The sequence below is a fragment of the Hippocampus comes genome, unplaced genomic scaffold (assembly GCF_001891065.2).
Source record: "Hippocampus comes isolate QL1 unplaced genomic scaffold, H_comes_QL1_v1.1 scaffold9, whole genome shotgun sequence".
NCBI lineage: Eukaryota > Metazoa > Chordata > Actinopteri > Syngnathiformes > Syngnathidae > Hippocampus > Hippocampus comes.
In genome coordinates, this window is record NW_017805275.1 from 5,929,171 (window position 1) to 5,949,713 (window position 20,543).

At 40.3% G+C, this 20,543-nt stretch overlaps 2 protein-coding genes across 3 annotated transcripts in view; one reads left to right on the forward strand and one right to left on the reverse strand.

Annotated features, from left to right (window-relative positions):
• ptcd3 (pentatricopeptide repeat domain 3) overlaps positions 1–3,180 on the reverse strand; it is a 10,257-nt gene extending 7,077 nt beyond the window's left edge. The window contains exons 1-7 of one of the 2 annotated variants that reach the window (XM_019869781.1): positions 3,053–3,180; positions 2,678–2,730; positions 2,328–2,367; positions 1,319–1,364; positions 975–1,043; positions 619–723; positions 376–499 (exon numbers count right to left, since the gene is read on the reverse strand). In XM_019869781.1, the coding sequence (XP_019725340.1) occupies positions 376–499; positions 619–723; positions 975–1,043; positions 1,319–1,364; positions 2,328–2,367; positions 2,678–2,730; positions 3,053–3,141 (526 nt within the window). In that variant the 5' untranslated portion in view covers positions 3,142–3,180. Of the gene's footprint in view, positions 1–375; positions 500–618; positions 724–974; positions 1,044–1,318; positions 1,365–2,327; positions 2,371–2,677; positions 2,731–3,052 lie in introns of both variants that reach the window. The other variant, XM_019869779.1, reaches the window with a different exon arrangement.
• A 186-nt stretch (positions 3,181–3,366) lies between these two features.
• The window catches only part of polr1a (RNA polymerase I subunit A), an 18,659-nt gene continuing 1,482 nt past the window's right edge, over positions 3,367–20,543 (forward strand). The window contains exons 1-36 of the mRNA XM_019869765.1: positions 3,367–3,570; positions 3,861–3,969; positions 4,131–4,226; positions 4,358–4,507; positions 4,794–4,898; positions 5,073–5,158; positions 5,640–5,728; positions 6,068–6,148; positions 6,317–6,434; positions 6,518–6,659; positions 6,735–6,902; positions 8,936–9,058; positions 9,504–9,731; positions 9,880–9,987; positions 10,085–10,231; positions 10,614–10,805; positions 10,949–11,098; positions 11,213–11,396; positions 11,479–11,561; positions 11,929–12,087; positions 13,112–13,210; positions 13,840–13,992; positions 14,109–14,191; positions 14,295–14,460; positions 15,737–15,860; positions 15,960–16,060; positions 16,148–16,347; positions 17,310–17,477; positions 17,570–17,705; positions 17,832–17,992; positions 18,072–18,201; positions 18,303–18,410; positions 18,869–19,126; positions 19,323–19,523; positions 19,727–19,844; positions 19,918–20,082. Of these exons, the coding sequence (XP_019725324.1) occupies positions 3,494–3,570; positions 3,861–3,969; positions 4,131–4,226; positions 4,358–4,507; positions 4,794–4,898; positions 5,073–5,158; positions 5,640–5,728; positions 6,068–6,148; positions 6,317–6,434; positions 6,518–6,659; positions 6,735–6,902; positions 8,936–9,058; positions 9,504–9,731; positions 9,880–9,987; positions 10,085–10,231; positions 10,614–10,805; positions 10,949–11,098; positions 11,213–11,396; positions 11,479–11,561; positions 11,929–12,087; positions 13,112–13,210; positions 13,840–13,992; positions 14,109–14,191; positions 14,295–14,460; positions 15,737–15,860; positions 15,960–16,060; positions 16,148–16,347; positions 17,310–17,477; positions 17,570–17,705; positions 17,832–17,992; positions 18,072–18,201; positions 18,303–18,410; positions 18,869–19,126; positions 19,323–19,523; positions 19,727–19,844; positions 19,918–20,082 (4,966 nt within the window). The 5' untranslated portion in view covers positions 3,367–3,493. The remainder of the gene's footprint in view (positions 3,571–3,860; positions 3,970–4,130; positions 4,227–4,357; positions 4,508–4,793; positions 4,899–5,072; positions 5,159–5,639; positions 5,729–6,067; positions 6,149–6,316; positions 6,435–6,517; positions 6,660–6,734; positions 6,903–8,935; positions 9,059–9,503; positions 9,732–9,879; positions 9,988–10,084; positions 10,232–10,613; positions 10,806–10,948; positions 11,099–11,212; positions 11,397–11,478; positions 11,562–11,928; positions 12,088–13,111; positions 13,211–13,839; positions 13,993–14,108; positions 14,192–14,294; positions 14,461–15,736; positions 15,861–15,959; positions 16,061–16,147; positions 16,348–17,309; positions 17,478–17,569; positions 17,706–17,831; positions 17,993–18,071; positions 18,202–18,302; positions 18,411–18,868; positions 19,127–19,322; positions 19,524–19,726; positions 19,845–19,917; positions 20,083–20,543) is intronic.

A 20,543-nucleotide genomic window follows, 5' to 3' on the forward strand; every position in this document is an offset into this window, starting at 1 on the left:
TAAAACAAATTCACGATATTAAAAACGCATTTATTAAAAACAGAAAAAGGTCAATAAAATGACAATGCATAAGTATTTTAAAATTGTATGACGTACTAGTACGTCAGTCACTTGTTGAGTATGAAGCAAACGAAATTTCCCACAGCACTGAATGGACAAGCAATGTCATGTGATCATCTGTAGCCAGTGATGGCCAAGCGGGCGTGTCACAACTAATTGACATCTTGAGTCGGTGTGTCTTAACCTAAACGTCAGAGGCTCCGTCGAACCCCTGAGACCGATTCACCGAACCCCTGGGGTTCGACTGAACCCAGGTTTAGAATCACTGGTCTAGAAGATATCCATTGCTATTGATTCTATGCATATTGCACTTACCGGCTTGCAGCAGTTGATCGTACATGTCGACAGCAGCCTTAACTTTTCTCAAGTTGATCCTTTCCTTCAGTGCCTCTTCGCTTACTTCTTCAAGGCGCAGTGATATCGTATCTGGCATCAGACACTACATACACGAAGTAAACACATTCATTCCATTTACACTGACAATCCAGTATTATAATATTTTACTTTTCATTACTATAGACACAAGTCTATAGTAATTGTACTATGTGTGTCTCTTACAGGTATATGCGGTTCAGCAAAATCTTTGGTGAAGAACTTTGGGTGATTATTGACAAAGTATTTAGCTGCAGATCTGCCAGACTCTTGAGAGAGAGAGTACAGCTTCTGCAAGGCAGAGCGAGAGAGTAAAAGAGATAGCGACAGAGAGAGACAGTGAATATTCAGATGTTGTAGGGTACATTGTCCTCTGAGATAAAATTGAAAACATTTATGTTGTTTTATCAGTGAAGAAATACACCTTTAAGGTAGACAAAAGTATGGTCGAGACCAAAAGTGTGATGACGTCAAAGACCGATCAGAGGTTGAACAAAAACAAAAACAGTGAAGGTTTGTGTAAGAGTGTAAATGTTTCGCACAAACTCAGCAGCATTCCTCGGGGAGAGGTAAGGATCATCCTGGAATTGGTAGGGATAAGCTGTATGGTCCTGGTGGAAAGAAAAGAAACATTTATGTTAACATTTGGAATGTGAAATATAGAAGAATCACTGTCTTTCTTGTAACTAACTTCACCAAAAAAATTGCACTCCACGGAACACAATCACACTCGTGAAGAGCAGACTAAAAGCAGGGTTGACTTTTTTGCCCGAGGAGCAAGTTTGTTTGAGTGTCTTGCTGCGCCAGCATTCCAAATCATTCTGCCACAGCTGTACTTAGCAAATATGAATGAATAGACACAGAAAGAAACAATAGGGGAACTCACCCTGCGCACGGTCACAGCCAAGGCCTCCAATACTGATTCTTTGCTCCTTTTTTTCCAGTGAAAAAAATAAAACAGCAGTTATTATTTCAAATTATATGACATATAAAAATAAATGTGGTCATTAAAGCTGTTAGAAAATCGACTGTATGTGAACCGTTTGGAGTCAAATTAAAATATTAAATTGAAATAATCAACATTCACTTTATGTTCTTAAAACACATACCTCACAAAGAAATAAAAACATGAAAATGCAGTAATTGTTTTTGTGGTATTACTTTAAACAGACTTTATTATTATATTATTGTTATTATTATATTGTTATTATATGACTTTGAAGAACATCAGAAGTCAGAACACATTCTGCAGTCAATTCATGCAAAAATTTATGTCATTCCAAAGAGTTCACATACTATTTCTTGCAACTGTATAATTATGGAAGTACACCTGCACTACCAGTTTGAATTTGAACCATTTGCACTGAATTACTTCTCTACCAAATTTCTTCAACTGAATTTTTTCCATCAAAAAGGTACACGTTTCAGCTTCAAAAATTCTAAATTCAGTGTCCATTTCAGCTTCAATTTCAAATTCAAGTATTCTGCATCTTCAGCTTCAAATTCAACATTTGTTTAAATGCCACTTCTCGTCAGCTAGGGGACGCTAGGCAAAAGTGGCCGAAGCAAGCACTCATTCAAGGGCCAGCAAATTTGTAGCACCCTCTAATTGTAGATAATTCATACAGCAGCAAAAAGTTAATTAGGTTTTTCACCTCCAAGATGCCAGCTCCCATGAACAAATCTACAACGCACTGAATGGGATTTTAAGATAAATTGGACAGAGAATTGTGAAGAAACTGAATACGTACTACATAATGTAGTGATTAAAAAAAATGAATGACTGAGGGAAAAAATCTGTCAGAAAATGTTATTAGTTAGCTATTAAAATTCAAACTCTGATGATATAGATACTGTATATGTCTTCCCTATAAAATAAAGGTACAAACACATACCATACTTTCTTTCTGGGTACGGTGATTGTCTCTGAGGAGTCTCCTACAACAAAATACAGAAATGTGTTGTGGATTTATTTAAACAATTGAAAACTTAAAACACAAATACAAATAAAAGGTAAAACTTAAAACACACACAAAAAAGGTAAATTAAAAACAAGGACAGAAAGACAAAATCTACACACATTCAATTCAAATAACTGTAAGATAAATAGATAACAAATATAAGTTGTGTCAGCTCCATTTAGAATAACATTTGCATCCAACATTGTTAAAGGCCGTTTTATTACTTGTAATGAGATATAAAATATTAACATGAAAATGTGAAAAAATACCCCCTTTCTACTTGCCTTTGTTGGTTTCTACAGCTTGTTGGCGTAAAGCTGAGCTCGCAACAAAATTCCTTTTAAAAGAAAATAAATAAAGCAATTATAAAACCTTTGAAATGTAAACATTCTGTGGCCTACATATATACGTACAAACAATTAATAAATATAAATAGGTATTTATTCTAAGAAGGCGCTTCATCGATTGATGACTTCACAATCATAATAAGGATATACGGTACAGAAAATGGATTTATTTTGACAGCCTGCAGTGAATTACAGTGGCATGATGACCTCCTGCCCAAGGATGCTAGCCGTAAATAAAAAGAAAAGAAAAACGAATAAACTCGTCTGTGTAGCAACAGTCTTGCAGAGACACAAACGTGGAATTTATCTTACCTATGAAACAACACTTTCTCGAGGTTGGTCAACAAAATTCGATTGTTTTTGTACATGTACTTTCCTACTTGCCACCCGGACGCCGCCATGTTGCGCTCAACGCAAAGACGTCTCGCAGGAAGAAACCATGGAGGCTTCATCGCGGGGTTGTCAAAATGAAGGTTTTTGTTTGTTTGTTTGTTTTTGGAATACGGCGCTGGTATTGACAATTTAATTTCAAGTATATTATTTCTATTTTTTACATCTATTTTTTTGTTGATTTAAAATTACATGTCTTAAATTATATCCTATATGTGCGGCCCCCACCTACTTTGGAGAGTTCGTGGGTCCTACGAGGCACGTGGGAGAAAGCAGTACCCTGACCTCATGTCGCATGTGGTCAGAAAACATCGGAATGATTTTCTAGTTGTAAACTTTCCCAAATCGGTTTAATCATCAAATATGCTCTTTAGAAAAGAAGTGCCATGGCGGCGATTGGAGGGCATGTCTTTTGGCATGTACTCTGCCGAAGAGATCAGGTTAGCTTGTTAGCTTTTGGCTTCGTGCTAAAATTGAAGTTCAAAAGTTAATGTTAACTAAATACTGTAATTGTTGTTGTTTTTTTAATCTATTGAGCCACCTCACAACATGTCATTCACCATTTTTAAATTTAAATTACCACGTTATTTTTAGGAAGGAACTTTCGCCACTTCCTTTGAATGTCACATTTGAAATTTAGCATTTAAATTTATATTGATATAAAGTGTAACGAAATCAAGTGCAGTCAAACATATGTTGTGAGTAAGTTGGATATTCTGGTCTTGTCTAGGAAGTTGAGCGTAAAGACGATCACCAACTCAAGGATGCTTGATGGTGTTGGGAATACGCTCCCAAATAGCCTCTATGACTTGGCCCTGGGACCAGCAGACAACAAAGAGGTAGGTGTGTGTTCATGGCTGTCATTCATATTATTTACAACAAAAATGACCAAACGTCAGCCAATAATGTTGTTGTAGGTATGAATGACAGTGGCGACAATTATCTTTGAAATGCTAGGCTTGCTTTTTATTTATTTGTTTGTTTATTTTTGTTCCATTAGACATGTTCAACTTGCTGCCAGGACTTCAGCCACTGTCCAGGACACCTGGGACATGTAGAGCTACCTCTTCCTGTTTACAACCCACTATTTTTTGACGTAAGAATCATGCACACACACACAGTTGCCACTTGCACTTTTACACACTGCCGTTGCTGGAAATTTGTCTTGTGAAGGCTTCATAAAATAAATCCTTTCTATTTTCTTCTTGTGTTTTTGCTCATTTTCAGAAACTCTACCTGTTGATTCGTGGGTCGTGTCTGACATGCCAAATGTTAACATGTCCACGGGCAGCCATCCACCTACTGTTGAACCAACTGAAATTACTGGACTATGGAGCCTTACAGCAGGTTTACCAGATAGAGGAAGTTTTCAGCCAGGTGAGGTTTAAGCTTAACATTTATAATATATTATAACAACGTGTTGAATTTCACCTTCATGAATCACAAATAGGATACATTTTAAATCAATACATACTGTACATTTCATCCAGATATCCTGCAGACAACACTAAACAATGCATGGATTATTATTCAAATATGTATTGTAATATGAATAAATTCTAGGTTTTTCTTGGTGTACGATTTCACAAAACTGACCACGATACCACTGGTGTTTTTTGTTGTTGTTGTTTTTGTTGTTTTTTTGTGAATATGGTTATGCTAGTTTCTGGAGGAGAAAGGAAAACCCACTGGTGACGATATTGCAGCGAAGTTAAAAGAGTTCACAGATTCAGTTGTCACATCTGAAATCTCAGGAAACAGCAAGCCGGTCAGTAAAAACATTCACTCTCTACATATAGATTTATACAGTATATTATTTTGGGTGGATGATGAACATGTAATTGTGATAAATGAATATTCACACGAATAACAACCTAACCAATTTGGATCTACTCCTTTGTCCTTTTTTTCATTCATGTATAACCATTTTTTCCCTCAACAGATAAAACACCTTGTCGAAAGAAAAGCCAGTTTAATAAATGATTTCTGGAAAATTCACATGCAAAGTCGGAAATGTCCCAATTGCAGGTAATACTACATCAAAGGCTTACCATAACCAACTCTTGTCTTGGACCATTATTATAAGAACATCAGAGTCTCTTATTATTCCCCCTTTTAAATTATTTTTGTAATTACAATCCCAATTCCAATGAAGTTGGGACGTTGTGTGAAACATAAATAGAAACAGAATACGATGAGTTGCAAATCATGTTCAAGCTATATTTAATTGAATACACGACAAAGACCAGATATTTTATGTTCAAAACTGATAAACTTCGTTTTTTGCAAATATTCATTAAGTTAGAATTTTATGGCTGCAACATGTTCCAAAAAGCGTATTTATGTTTAACACAAGGTCCCAACTTCATTGGAATTGGGTACATAATAATGCATGACTTTGCTGGAGATGTTTTCCCTTCCAATTGGAATCAATGAATTTTTAAATTGTCATTGTGTCGGGATTTGTGCTGCATTACTTACATGTTAATGAAACACTGTGTGCAAACAGGAGCAAGCGGTTCACCATCCGACGTGAGCACAACAGTAAGCTGATTGTCACGCTGCCCCCTGACACGCAAAGCATTCTCAAACCCGATGGTCAGTCTTTTTCATCTTTTTCTTATAATCGTTAAGTCTCGTGCAGTATTCTACTTTCTACCCTTTTAATTTTGTGCGTTCGGTCAGATAAAAGGCTCAGAGTTGAAAGCCATATTTGGTTTGCTTTTTTTTCATGAATGATGAGTGCTATCTGGCATTATCAGAATCAGAATCATCTTTATTGGCCAAATATTGGCCAAACCAAACCGTGATGGAAGAACACAGGATTGATTCGATGACTGCTGTTATCTCCACCCCCCTTCCCTGAACAGGATAAATGTCCCAGAAAAAGGAAGACATTAACATAGATACCAATATTTTGATTGTACTTTTTTATAGGGGAGCTGATGACTGGAGACAGAGCGTACTTGACTGCTAGTACTGCCAGAGAACACATCAACAAACTGTGGAAGAATGAAGGTGAGTGTTTTTGAGGGGGCTAGACTAGATAAAGGGCATTTGAAATAATTTCAATTTGCCAGCTATTGTCATTATGTGCCCATGTCTTGGCGTTCCACAAGACTTAGCCAGCGGAGATGGGAGATTGAATGGTTTTACCGATATCACTCATCTCTCTTTTCTCTCCAGGCTTCTTCCTGAGGTGTCTATTTTCTGGGTTGGTGGTCAACTCCGGATCAGATGGAGAGGAGAAAGGTTTTTCTCCGGATCTCTTCTTTCTGGAGCTGATGGTGGTTCCACCTTCTAGGTACAACACATCCACTTTCACAAAAATCTGTGCATGGTTTTGCTTCAAGATGTGTGACTATAAAGTCTTTCTTTTTTCTACAGGTATCGGCCAATCAATCGACTGGGTGACCAAATGTTTACCAACGGTCAGACGGTCAACATGCAAGCCGTCATGAAGGACAGTACAATCGTAAGAAAACTGCTTTCTCTCATGGCTGCTGAGAAAGATACTGAGGAAGATGAGGTAAGATTTTGTCTATATGTTTAAATTGAAGAAAAAATGACACATTTTCATTTTGCCTTTGCCTTATTTTATCAGTCCCAGGCAGCTGAAGCGGCAGACCGATCTTTTCTCGCAGAGATTCCTGGAACGACATTAACGGATAAACTTTACAACATGTGGATTCGCCTTCAGACCCACATCAATATTGTCTTTGACAGTGACATGGACAAAATTATGCCGGAAAAGTACCCAGGAATCAGACAGGTACATTGTGCAAAAGAAACCAAACATCACCGACCTAAATATAAACTGTCTTAAGTCTGTCATTTACAGTGAAACTCCTCTACAACGAAATCATGTTTGCAGCAAGAAATTTTTCACAACAGGGGGTTTTTCACTGTAGCAAATTTGATCTCAGATGTAAGCACACACACACCCACACACACAAACGTATGTGTACACGCACACACAAACGTTTGTGTACTCTATTTTTATTCCAATAGTACATAAGTATGAGCACACACTTATTTGACACTTCATATTGTCAGTGTAGAAAGAAAAAAAGGGAAAGAAATTGCGAAATTTACGATCAGCATTCACTTTCACTTACATCAATTTCTTGGAAAATGTCTTTTATTTTGCTTGCTCCGTCTTTCATTTTGATCACTTTTACCCTCTCTTCCAGCATCAGAGCTCTTCTTGTCTTAGCTGCTTGACATCAAAAGGTCCGTTTTGTAGCCATTTTAGCAATGCAACGTCCATCCTCGTCTGAATCTAACAATAACAAATACTTCCTGGCATGCAATGAACTTTTAAGCCAGCCACGGGGCGCTTCGTAGTCCTCGATGGCCATAGTTAGCTCTCGAAGGCTAAAAACCTTACGCTAACTGGAGCGCTTCTCTCTCATTAGCGCTCCAGTGGCTCGACGGACATTCAAATAAACGAACGTTTCCTCGAATGCTTTACTTGTTATCATGCTAACTATGGCCATCGAGGACTACGAAGCGCCCCGTGGCTGGCTTAAAAGTTCATTGCATGCCAGGAAGTATTTGTTATTGTTAGATTCAGACGAGGATGGACGTTGCATTGCTAAAATGGCTACAAAACGGACCTTTTGATGTCAAGCAGCTAAGACAAGAAGAGCTCTGATGCTGGAAGAGAGGGTAAAAGTGATCAAAATGAAAGACGGAGCAAGCAAAATAAAAGACATTTTCCAAGAAATTGATGTAAGTGAAAGTGAATGCTGATCGTAAATTTCGCAATTTCTTTCCCTTTTTTTCTTTCTACACTGACAATATGAAGTGTCAAATAAGTGTGTGCTCATACTTATGTACTATTGGAATAAAAATAGAGTACACAAACGTTTGTGTGTGCGTGTACACATACGTTTGTGTGTGTGGGTGTGTGTGTGCTTACATCTGAGATCAAATTTGCTACAGTGAAAAACCCCCTGTTGTGAAAAATTTCTTGCTGCAAACATGATTTCGTTGTAGAGGAGTTTCACTGTACAATAATAAATATCTGCCCGAACCCGCTACTTGAGGGATAGTGGTATTTACTATAATAACAGTAGAGTGCAGATAATAATATTTTCATTTAGTTATTTTATTCTTTTAGTAATAATGAAAATGATCATTCACCCAAACAGTTTGTCATTGATCACAATTACAACAAGGGAAGCCAAATAAACTTGTATGGTCCCGTAATTCATGAATAAATCGCAACAAATTTGATATTGTAATAATAAATGCAATTATTGTGATTACTATTGACAATATTCTATATTCTGTCTTGGTTATAAAGCCAGCGGCGCGATGGGCGCCTGATTGGCATGTCCGCCTCGCAGGGCATAGATCAGGGTTTCATCAATCTCATTAAATTGAGGGTTTGATGTTTTTCTCAGGAGCTCTTGTCTTATATGCAGTTTCATGCAGTAACCCCGCCTACTGCTTGAAGGCAGCTGGGATAGGCCCCAGCACGCCTGCGAACCTCACGAGGCTCAAGCGGTTCAAATAATGGATGGATGGAGGGTTATAAAGCATACGAAATGTGATCCAATCTCAAGCAGCACAGATCTGATACCCTGAACAATTTCCACCTGTTCTAGCTTTTAATGTCAATGACTAATTTTAATAATTCACTGTATAATTACATGATTGCTCAGGTGAACAATTGATTATTTGTGTGACAATGCTTTCCTGTCACCCTGAAAGAAGAGTGGGCTGACTACGTCGTCATTTCAAATTTTTTAATGTCGTGTTACTGACTTTTTATGTGTCCTGTTTTTTCCTTTGTAGATCCTGGAAAAAAAGGATGGATTATTCCGTAAACACATGATGGGCAAAAGAGTTGATTATGCTGCAAGATCTGTCATCTGTCCAGATATGTACATCGGAACCAATGAGATTGGAATTCCAATGGTATGTTTGAGTCAATCATTTTTTAAAAATATACCCCCATAAATAAATGCACTTTTGGTGGAAAATAGTCACAAGTAAATAGTACCGTTGAGTTTCTTCATGACTGTCATTACTGGTCAATAGCAAATTTTAATCAGAGATTGCGTATGTGTCCCTAAGTATTTTTAAAGCTGATTACAAAAGTGTCTTTACTTTTTTCGAGCACATCATGTTTTGGAGATATTTTAGTTTTTTGTTTTTCAATATTACCTCTAAAAACCTTGCACAATACAGATATCGCATGCTATGTCATTTAGAGCGATGACATTCCAGAAAAAAAACCCAACATTCCACTAAATATATTAAATATTCTATAATAGTAATTATTATTACTATTATGAAAACCTGATGTGCTCGATGAAAAAAGGAGTACAAATTTGTTGACCAGTTTCTCATGTCTGTGTAGGTGTTTGCAACAAAGCTGACCTACCCACAGCCTGTCACGCCGTGGAATGTGAAGGAGCTTCGTCAGGCTGTCCTGAATGGGCCAAATGTCCACCCAGGCGCCACTATGGTCATTAGCGAAGATGGCAGGAGAACCATCTTGTCACCAAGTAACTTTGCACAAAGAGAAGCGGTTGCTAAGCAGCTGCTCACGCCCTGTCCAGGTCCACACAGGATGCCAATGAAATTAGTGAGTCAGTGAAAAGGAATTTCTATGCGACGCTCATTGTGTTGGACAATCCACGACCTGAACGTGGCTTTATTTAGACATAAAATTAAGCATCCCGTGCAAGCTGTCATACCATCGTCAATTGGTGGTCTGTCTTTGTTTTCTCAAGGTGAACCGTCATATTAAGGACGGAGATGTCTTGTTGTTGAACAGACAGCCAACGTTGCACCGACCGTCAATACAGGCTCACTGCGCACGCATTTTGCCAGGAGAGAAGGTCTGTATATCTATTTAGTGAACAGTTTTAATCACTGTCAACCATAGGACTCAATTACATTATTAATTTAGACTGGTTTACTTGTTTTGTGCAACAGGTCCTGAGGCTCCACTATGCTAACTGCAAAGCTTACAATGCAGACTTTGATGGAGATGAGATGAATGCCCACTTCCCTCAGAGTGAGCTTGGTCGAGCTGAGGCCTACACGTTAGTCAGTACACACCAACAGTACCTTGTGCCAAAGGTAGATGAATGCATGCATGCATTTAGTACACCTTGACAGTTGCAAAAGCAAACAATTGCTCTCATGTTGATTGATTTACAATGCTGTGAAAAGGTACTGCCCCCACCCGTCATATTCATCACACTTGAATGTTTCAGATAGTTAATCTTTTACAGACTGGCACGGTGGGCAACTAGTTAGCACATATGCCTCATGGTGCAGAGACACAGGGTTTGATTTCGGCCCTGGCCTTCATGTGCGGTGTTTGAATGTTCTCCCCGTGCCTGTGTCGGTTTTCTCCGGTTACTCCAGTTTCCTCCTACATTTCAAAAACGTGTGGCAGGTTAGAACATACATACATTGCATTACATACTTATCACTAGTTTGTTCTTTGTTTCATCAGGATGGAAAGCCCCTGGCTGGCTTGATCCAGGATCACATGGTTTCCGGTGCACGCATGACAATTCGAGGCTGTTTCTTCACAAGAGATCAGTACACTGAGCTTGTGTACAGAGGACTGACTGACAAACCAGGCCGAGTCAAACTGCTCCGACCTGCATTGCTCAAGCCACAGAAACTCTGGACAGGGAAGCAGGTAGTGTGACATCTGTGATCCTTGACTTTTTAACTAAGATTACACCACATTTCTGTGCAACGGGGGAAAGAAATCTTGGTTAGTTTAATGGCTATGAAGTGATCATGTAAAGCGAAGGTAAACATTGCCTTGCCCTTTTATAGGTGGTGTCCACCCTGCTGCTCAATGTTATTCCAGAAAAGGCTGTGCCTTTAAATCTGGTCGGGAAATCAAAAATCCCCGGTAAATCATGGATCCAAGTTCCCCCACGAGCGACTCCAGGATATCAACCTGACACCATGTGTGACTCACAGGTGGATACACACATACACACACCTGTTTTTGTTGCTTTCAGGAATTTAATCATGGCAGCAAGTTATGAAAATGAGATTGAACAGTTTACTTTAAAAATGTATTGTCCTTGTTAGGTGGTTATCCGTCAGGGTGAATTGTTAGTGGGCGTTCTGGACAAAGCTCACTACGGCTCCTCTGCATATGGTCTGGTCCATTGCTGCTATGAACTTTATGGAGGGGAGACCAGCGGCAAACTGCTCAGCTGTCTGGCCAGGCTCTTTACTGCTTACCTTCAGTTATATCGAGGATTCACGCTGGGTAAATTAAGTCATGTTTTCTTTTCCCACAGAGATACAGTATTTCAAAATGTTTACCTCCGCTATGTTTTTTTTTCTATGAGGCGTTGAGGACATTCTTGTGAAACCTGGTGCCAACAAAAAGAGGAAAAGGATTATCCAAGAATCACTGAAAATCGGCACAAGGGTGAGTTCAAGCAGCTACTCCTCATCGTTCTTGTTTGCTTCAAAAGGTCAACATCTTTACTCTCATCGGTCAAACTGCAAACAGAGCAGTGCAAAATACCGCAGCCTTGTCAAATTCAGTGGATCCTCCGCGGTGGGTGCTACTGGCCAAAATGTCTGCAACAGTGAAGATGGAGTTTGTGGGCCCCGTTGTGCTCCATCATGGCCTCTGGGCATAAATATGTACTCCACACAAACACTAAATGTGAAAGCTTACTCTAGCTTTAGCCTAATACAGAATGTGTTTCAAAGAATGGTAACAACAACAGTCCTTCTCGGGGAGACATTTCAGTTTTGACATGGTAATCATCCTTCTATTCATTTCTTAGGCCCTCCAGGCAGCATTCAACCTCCCCCCTGACGTGGATGAGGCAGAGGCCAAGAGCCGTTGGCAGGATGCTCATCTCAACCCAGACCAGCGAGATTTTAGCATGGCTGACCACAAATTCAAAGAAGTCGCCAACCAAGTGAACAATGACATTAACAAGGTAACGTATCAACTTTTAAACTGTTCATGGTATAACCACTTTTTTTTTTTTTTGTTTACTGTTGTTTTAGTTCAACAACGTAACTTATCATCAGATTCAAAACAGAAGACTCCAAGACAGGGGTATCCAAATCACGTCCTCGAGGGCCACCATCCTGCATGTGTTAGATGTTTCCCTCCTCCAACACAGCTGGTTCAATTGATCAGGGTTGTTATCAGGCTTCTACAAAGCTTGCTGGTGAGCTGGTCATTTGGTTATGGTGTGTTGGAGGAGTGAAAGATCTAAAACATGCTGTTATGTCACACTTCCATAGTCAGCAGTGCCGCAGTCACGGGTATGCAATCAAGGACAAGATCATAGCCGCCACATTATCAACTATTGCAGCTTTGTCAAATTCAGTACACCCTTCCCAGTGGGTGCTACTGGCCAAAATGGCTGCGACATTAAAGTTGTAGTTCGTGGGCCCCGTTGTGCTCCAACATGGCCTGTGGGGATAAATACGTGCTACACACAAACAGTAAATGCTATAGCTGGAAACCTATAGTAAGTCGGTGTTTTGTAAATATTTTACTTGATGCGAGTTGTCCATACTCTTCCAAGCTTAGCTAATCATCAGTGCTAGTTGGTAGTATCAATGTGTATAGTACTTTAGTCGTCGACAATGTAGAAGAACAGTAATGAATACCCAAAATTTGTGGTGCATAGTGACCAAACACCGCTACAAATCTGCAAATAATTCCCCAAAAGGTTTCTAATTTCGTATTGATGACACAAGATGACGGCAAAGCACTTAAACGGAATCGGATCATGTAGCATCAACATCATGCACTTAGCATGTACACCATCATGAACCCATGGTACATAAATGACATTGTCAATGAATAATGGAGACTATTTTCCCCTAAAAGAAAATAGCTGTGACAAACTGCAAATATGTGGGAGTTGTGAATAAACCGCCAAACTCAGTTTGAAGTGTGTATTGCAGGGATCTTTAATTCCGATGAGTCTATCTTGTCCCTTGTAGGTGTGTATGCCAGTTGGCCTCCACACGTCTTTCCCCGACAATAACCTCCAACTGATGGTCCAGTCAGGTGCCAAGGGTTCCACCGTCAACACCATGCAGGTATATTTGCCTGCTCCTCTCTTCTCAATGAGATTGAAATTCATTAGACTTCCACTACCTCAATATTCATATAACCTCCTAGATCAGGAACGCCCCTAACATGAACAAAACAGAAAAAGTTGGTATCAGAGTGTGTGAAAAGGAAATGACTTCCTACCTTAGTAGAGACCTGATGCGGAGGCAGGGGATGCACTGTTGCAGTGTGTTCAGTGCAGAAACTATCGTATATATGTGTACCCTTTTGAAATGCTTCTGCTGGCGCTTCAAATACCCATTCTTTGCCAGTGCTATCGGTGAACTACAGAAGAAACAAACTTTGAATGAGTATAATCGGGGAAAAAAAAATTAATGTTAAATATTTATTTTATTTACCTTCTTGAAACTGGAAAAAAAATTGTTAAATATTTATTTTATTTACCTTCTTGAAACTGATAGGATGCTTAGGGTGCAGTGTACACAAACACAAAAATATATAATATTACAACTTGCACACAGATATGCAAATCTTTTTTTTTCACCCATTTCCCTTTACACCCCTCGCCATCGACTTGGGACTAGTCTGCAGTCGATCACACCCCTGTCGTAAACGGTTGACCCTGCAAGCTTCATTATTTGTGTGCATGTGTCAGATCTCGTGTCTACTAGGTCAGATTGAGTTAGAGGGTCGTAGACCTCCACTCATGCCGTCTGGAAAATCACTACCCTGCTTCCAGCCGTATGACCCAGCGCCCGGTGCTGGGGGTTTTGTTTCTGGGAGGTTCCTCACAGGCATCAAACCACAGGTGTGTGTTTGTATTCAAGCTTAGTTTTTTTTTTTTTTTTTAAACTGAAGATTGGAAAAATGACTGCAGGCTTGCATTTAATGTTACTGTTAACTTTGTGGTCATGCTACCATCAGGAATTTTTCTTCCATTGCATGGCTGGCAGAGAAGGACTCGTGGATACTGCTGTAAAAACGTCCAGATCAGGATACCTGCAGAGGTAAATCAACCAGTGAGAGGCAGAAATGGAAGAAAAAAAAGGTTCCACTAATGGTGTTGTACGTCTCATTTTATCTCATGTATTCTTTTATTTACCTCTGTAGGTGTGTTATAAAGCATCTGGAGGGTTTGGTAGTACAGTATGATCTGACAGTGAGGGACAGCGATGGATCTGTAGTCCAGTTCCTGTATGGTGAAGATGGGCTTGATATCCCGAAGACACAGTTCCTGCAGCCCAGGCAGTTTCCCTTCATAGAGGACAATTTTGAGGTGAATCTGCAGTTGTTGCAAATCGGCCATGCTCTAGTACAGGGGCCCCCAACCTTTTTTGCCCCACGGACCGGTTTATGTCAGACAATATTTTCAGGGACCGGCATTTAAGGTGTGGCGGAAATAATACAACAAAATAATATGGTATATGAGCTGCATGAAAACTGTGGTGTTTTCGAAATATAATAATAAACACAAGGAGCGTCTAATCTGGCCGCAACACTCTGATCGCGATGGCAATGTTTAATGCCTTCAAAATACGATACAACGCAAATTCAAAGTGCATGAAAATGACGACTCACCACAGCACCGAGCTTGATTTTCTGCAACCAGACGGTCCCATCTCGGGGTAATAGGAGAGACAATGACACCTCAAGTGTGTGGTTTATGTCCAGTCTACTTCTTAATTTTGTTTTCGTCGCCGTTGCTGCATAATCCCCCCCGCCTCACACAGGTAGGATGTCGGAAATAGCAACAGTGCTATTGTGGCGATCTCAGAGTATTCAGCCATAACTTTAATCCAGTTGTCTCGAACGTACTTTTAAGGCCGCCGTCATTTGCGATCTCCAGCAGTTTTTTTACTCATTTTGCGAGCTCCGGTGTTTGTTTTTAGCCTAATTGGTCACGTTACGGAGAAGCGTGGCTTGACGTGTGTCAAGCTGGACACAGACGGATGTAACGGAGAATCCGGTAAGTTTTCAAAATAAAACATCTTTCGTATTCCGAAATAAATAAAACAGAATTAAGGCAAGTTCTTTCTGTGCGGCCCGGTACCAAATGCCCGGCAGACCGGTACCGGTCCGCGGACCGGCGGTTGGGGACCCCTGCTCTAGTAATAATTTTCTGACAGTACTAAATGAACAAAACAGCAGCCTTGTCAAATTCAGTGCATCCTCCTCAGTGTATGCCACTGGCCAAAATGGCTGCCACAGTGAAAATGTAGTAGATGGGCCCCATTGTCCTGCAATATGGCCATCGGGGATAAATTTTACTACACACAGGTTTTGTAGCTAAAATACTTTGTAATCCATTCTTAATGGCATATATGTGAGGTTTTGGAATATTGTTTAAATGTCTCCATAATTTAGGTCTTCCCAAATGCGAGTGCTTGACGACATTTGCACATTACGTAGCATTCCACTTGCTAAGTAGAGAGCTAAAACCTGAGAGTTATTTTTCTCATTTTCATGAAATGTTGAAAAACACGCTTGGATTAAGCAGTTGCTGGGACTCTTTGTATAATTGCAACGTAATAAACAATTTGATGTTGCTGTAGGTAATACGGAAGTCCCAGGGCTTGGATGAGGTGTTAGCACAGTTGGACCCTCAAGGTGCCAGTCAACATTTTTCAGCCATACAGCGCTGGAAAGCAAAGAGAGAGGTGGCTTGTCCTCACAGAGGTGCATAAATTATGTCGACACTTCAAATGTTACTTATTTCGCTTCATGCCACTACCACTACTGACTACAGTCCTCATATTGTATTGTAATCTGTTACAGGAGCATTCCTATTGTTTTCCCAAAAGAAGATGGCCAAACTAAAGCGGACTGAACAAGGCGCAATACAAAATGTGTGTGGCAGAGATGCAGCTGTTCTGAAGGTATTCCTGTCACATTGTTTTTAGGATTAACACCTTAAACGTGATCCTATTTGCACATTTTCATTGCCACCGTTAATCTTTCTCCAGCTGATAGAACAGTGGCGTGCTCTTGACGAAGCTGGACAATCAAAATACACAAGAAAATCCTCCCGCTGCCCTGAGCCCTGCCTGAGCGTGTTTAGGCCTGATCTCAGCTTTGGATCTGTTTCTGAAAGTTTTCACGACATCACCGAGAAATACTTGCAGAATCGAGACACAATATGTCAACAAGGCTTGGATGCGGACAGGTAAACAACGGTGATAATGCGATGAGCGGTCTTATTATGGACACCTCATCTGTGTCATCATCTTAGACAAATATGTAAGCATATAGAGCAGGGGTGCCCATTACGTCGATCGCGATCGACCGGTAGATCGCGGACTGGTCCCAAGTCAATCGCGAAGGTTGTAGAGGAGAAAAAAAAGCAAACAACCATTTGTGTGTCTCTGTGCATGTTAGTAATATATTTTTTTGTGTTAATGTACACTGCACACCCTAATCATTCTATCAATCTCATTTTCACAAAAAGTATTTAAAAAATAAAATAAAGCAGGTAAATCTTTAACCTATGGTGGCGTGTGCCGGAAGTTGTTAGCGCTCAGCAGTCTGCAATTGCAGCTTGTGATCAGAGCTCTTGCACTATATCTTTTATCGTTATCATTATTCTCATTCAGAGTTTGTTTCGTGTACAATTCACCGAGGGCACGGACAAAGAATAGGAATCTAGAGGGCCGAGGGGAAGCACTTTAAAACGGTACGTGTGAGCTACAATCGTTAACAGGCTGCAAAAGTGCATCACATGCCTCCGTGTCAGGCTGTTGCTCATCACGGCGTGCGTGTGAATGTGCGTGTGTGTGTGCGGTAACGGGTTGATCGCGGGAGGTTGGTTGATCGTAACGTCGATCTTCGGTCTATAAAGTTTGGGCACCCCAGAAAGAGAGAGAGTTGAGCACTTTAACCAGTGCTATCTTTGTAATTTCTCACCCTTTTCATACTGTACATTTAAGTTTTTTACATACTGGTGTCTTTTGAAAGTACTCTGTTTGTTGAGGAATTGTTTTCACAAAAGAAACGTTCGTATTTTGTGCTGAAGGTATTTGGTCTTTTGTCCGTATGATGCATACATTTCATCTCCCGCCAGAGGTGTGTGCAAAGCACGCTTCTTGTCTTGGTCTCAGTGCTCTTGTTATCTGTATTATTTGTTTTCAGACTTCGACAGCTGTTGCATTACAAGTGGCAACGGTCACTGTGTGATCCAGGGGAAGCGGTGGGTCTGCTGGCAGCTCAGTCCATCGGTGAGCCCTCTACCCAAATGACCCTCAACACCTTCCACTTTGCTGGCAGGGGAGAGATGAATGTCACATTGGGAATACCTCGGTAATGTCAGGATGTTATGACTCTCAGTTGCAGTCAATGTATGTATGCATTAAAAGAAAAGTTGATCACGGTTATCTTTGGCTGTGTCACAGACTGAGAGAGATCCTGATGGTGGCCAGCTCCAACATCAAAACTCCCATGATGAGTGTTCCAGTGCTGAACAGCAAGAAGGCATTAAAGAGAGCTCAGAAACTCCGCAGAAAACTGACCAGGGTCTGCTTGGCTGAAGTAAGAACGGATCTTGTTTTTTTTTTTAGTTGCCTTTTTGCATTCGTTGATTTGTTTGTCTTGTTGCTGGCTTCACTTGTCCCTTTCTATTTTCTCCTGTACTTTGTGAACTGTGTGTGAGAGCAGGTACTGCACAAAGTCAATGTGGTAGAGACACTGCGCATCGATCGTCTCCCTCAGTCAAAGATGCGGACATTCAAAATCACTTTCAGCTTTCTTCAGCCTGACCATTACGCTGGAGATAAACAGCTCTCACCCCAACAGATCCTCCATTACATGGAAACGAGGTTCACCATTAATATCTTACCATTGAAGACGGTTCTAATTAAAACCACCTAACCTCGTCGTTTATGACGCTTCCCTCAGATTTTTTGAACTTCTCCTAAAAGCCATTGAAAAACGCAGCGCCAAGCTGGCATCTATTGCTGTGGAGACCAGGAGGGCCACCCTCAAGGACAAAGACAATGATGGAAATCAAGTGGCTGATATAGAAGGGGTATAGCTTGACATATATATTAATCATATGTTTAGTTTCTTTCTTTTTTTTGAAATTCTTGCTGTTATCTTTTCTTCATGTTATCATATTTCTATTGTCAGGGGGGAGACGGGGAGGAAGAGCCAGAGAGAGAAATTGTTGATGACCAGGCGAATGAAGGCGATGCTGACGCCTCAGATGCCAAGAGAAAAGACAAGCAAGAAGAGGAAGTAAGAGGATAAATGAACATATGTGCCGTACGATATTGTAGCGTTAGAACACTTCTGGGGGGAAAATATTCTTGAAGGAGCCTTCATCAGTCTTTGACTCTAACACCAAGTTCAACAAATAATCCATCTTTTTTTCCCATGAAGAAAAGTCAAATATTTTAAGAAATAAACCGTATAGTTTTAAAATCAGCATTAATGCGCACTGTTTGGAGGGCACCATTGTTTACAATCTTTCATATTTGCTTCAATAACATCAAGATGGCTACAGAGCCTCTTTTTCTTGAAAGAGTCTGATTTGTTCCGTTTATTACGGTAGTCGAGTGCATTTGCATATTGTACAGTCATGAAAAAACTTTTCGCTAGTTCTTGCTGGTTATTTACAATAAATTCAGGAATGACTGTCAAACTCATAGAGACTATTTTCCATTTGACACCTGCACTGCTCTCTTCCTCTGTAGGTCGATTATGATAGCGAAGACGAAGGTGAGGATAAGGACGATGTGGAGGAGGAAGATGAGGCGCAAGAGAATGCGGAGATGAGTGTGGAGGACTCCCAAATGGAGTCCATGGGTGTGAAATTGCAGATGCGAAAGAAACAACCACCAAGTGGGGGAGGACAGGAGTCTCTCGATCAGATGAGAGTGAACGCCGTTCTGAATTGCCATCCCGCAATAGAGGGCTACTGCTATGACCTCAAATATGAACTCTGGTGTGAAGTAAGTTTTCATTCGGTCAATGCAGTCTTGTATTTGTTAGCACACTTATTTCTGCATGCTTTCCTCTTCTGTTAGAGCCGCTCCAATTTATAACTAGAGGCCTCCATACAAATAACCTTGGTGCGAAGTGGCAGTAAAATGAATTCACCCATCACGTCATTAAACGTGTGGTATTCGGTATTACTCTCGTTGACAGTTGGACCTGGCTTTGCCAGTGAACAAAGTGCACCTCGACCTGACGTCAGTTGTGTCAACACTGGCCCAAGACGCCATCATCATGGAAACCAGGGGCCTAACTCGATGCCTTCTGAGTGAGACCACAACTCAGACTGGAGAAAAAGAGATGGTTCTCAACACGGAGGGCATCAACATGTACAAAATGTTTGAGTACAGTGACGTATGTGATTCCAAGATATTTGTGGCTATACATTGCAGTCATGTTTGTTAAAGGACATTTAGGGATTTTCAAAGCGAAAGTTGATTTACCTTTTGTTGCTCTTTTTTTTTTTTTTTTTTAATTGATGTCAACATACAATTACAATTCCTAAGATCTGATTGCTCTGTTTATGTGATCATCTTTTTGACTGTATTCTCCTCTAGATCCTGGATCTTAACAGGCTCTATTCCAATGAGGTCCATGTCATGGCGAACACCTACGGGATTGAAGTGGCTCTCAAAGTCATAGAGAAAGAAATCAAAGATGTTTTTGCTGTTTATGGTATGCATACCCACTCACTGCACAACCCCTGACAAGTTCAGAACCACTCTAGCTCACGATTTTCTCCTTCTAGGTATCGAGGTGGATCCCAGACATTTGTCACTTGTGGCAGACTACATGTGTTTTGAAGGGGTATATAAGCCACTGAACCGCCATGCCATTAGGTCCAATTCCTCCCCTCTGCAGCAAATGACTTTTGAGACCAGCTACAAATTCCTCAAACAGGCTACCATGCTGGGTGAGCATTTGCTAATACAAATGACAAAAGAAAATGCTATGTAATTGTTGTTTCCAACAACTTCTTCCTCATGGGCCTATAGCTCAAGCCTAGGAACACAGGTAACCCGAAAGAATTTAGAAAGTGACATTGGTTCAAATACTTGAAAAATATTACAAAAATAACTGTGGACAGTATATTATCATGTGTTGCGGAGAAAAAAAAATCTACGACAATATTTGTCTGATACACAAAAGTATTTTGACAAAATGGGTGAACGAGCCAAAGAAGCTAAAAGAGGCAAAACAGTGAATGTAGTCGAAGAGCCAAAGGAATTTTATATGCTGACACAAGTAAGATAAGATATCCTTTATTTGTCCCACACTGGGGAAATTTACAGCCTTCAGCAGCAAGATTGTGGGTAGAAAGAAGAGAAAAGAAAACACAGTTCAATTAAGTGCAATATAAATACAAATATGGAT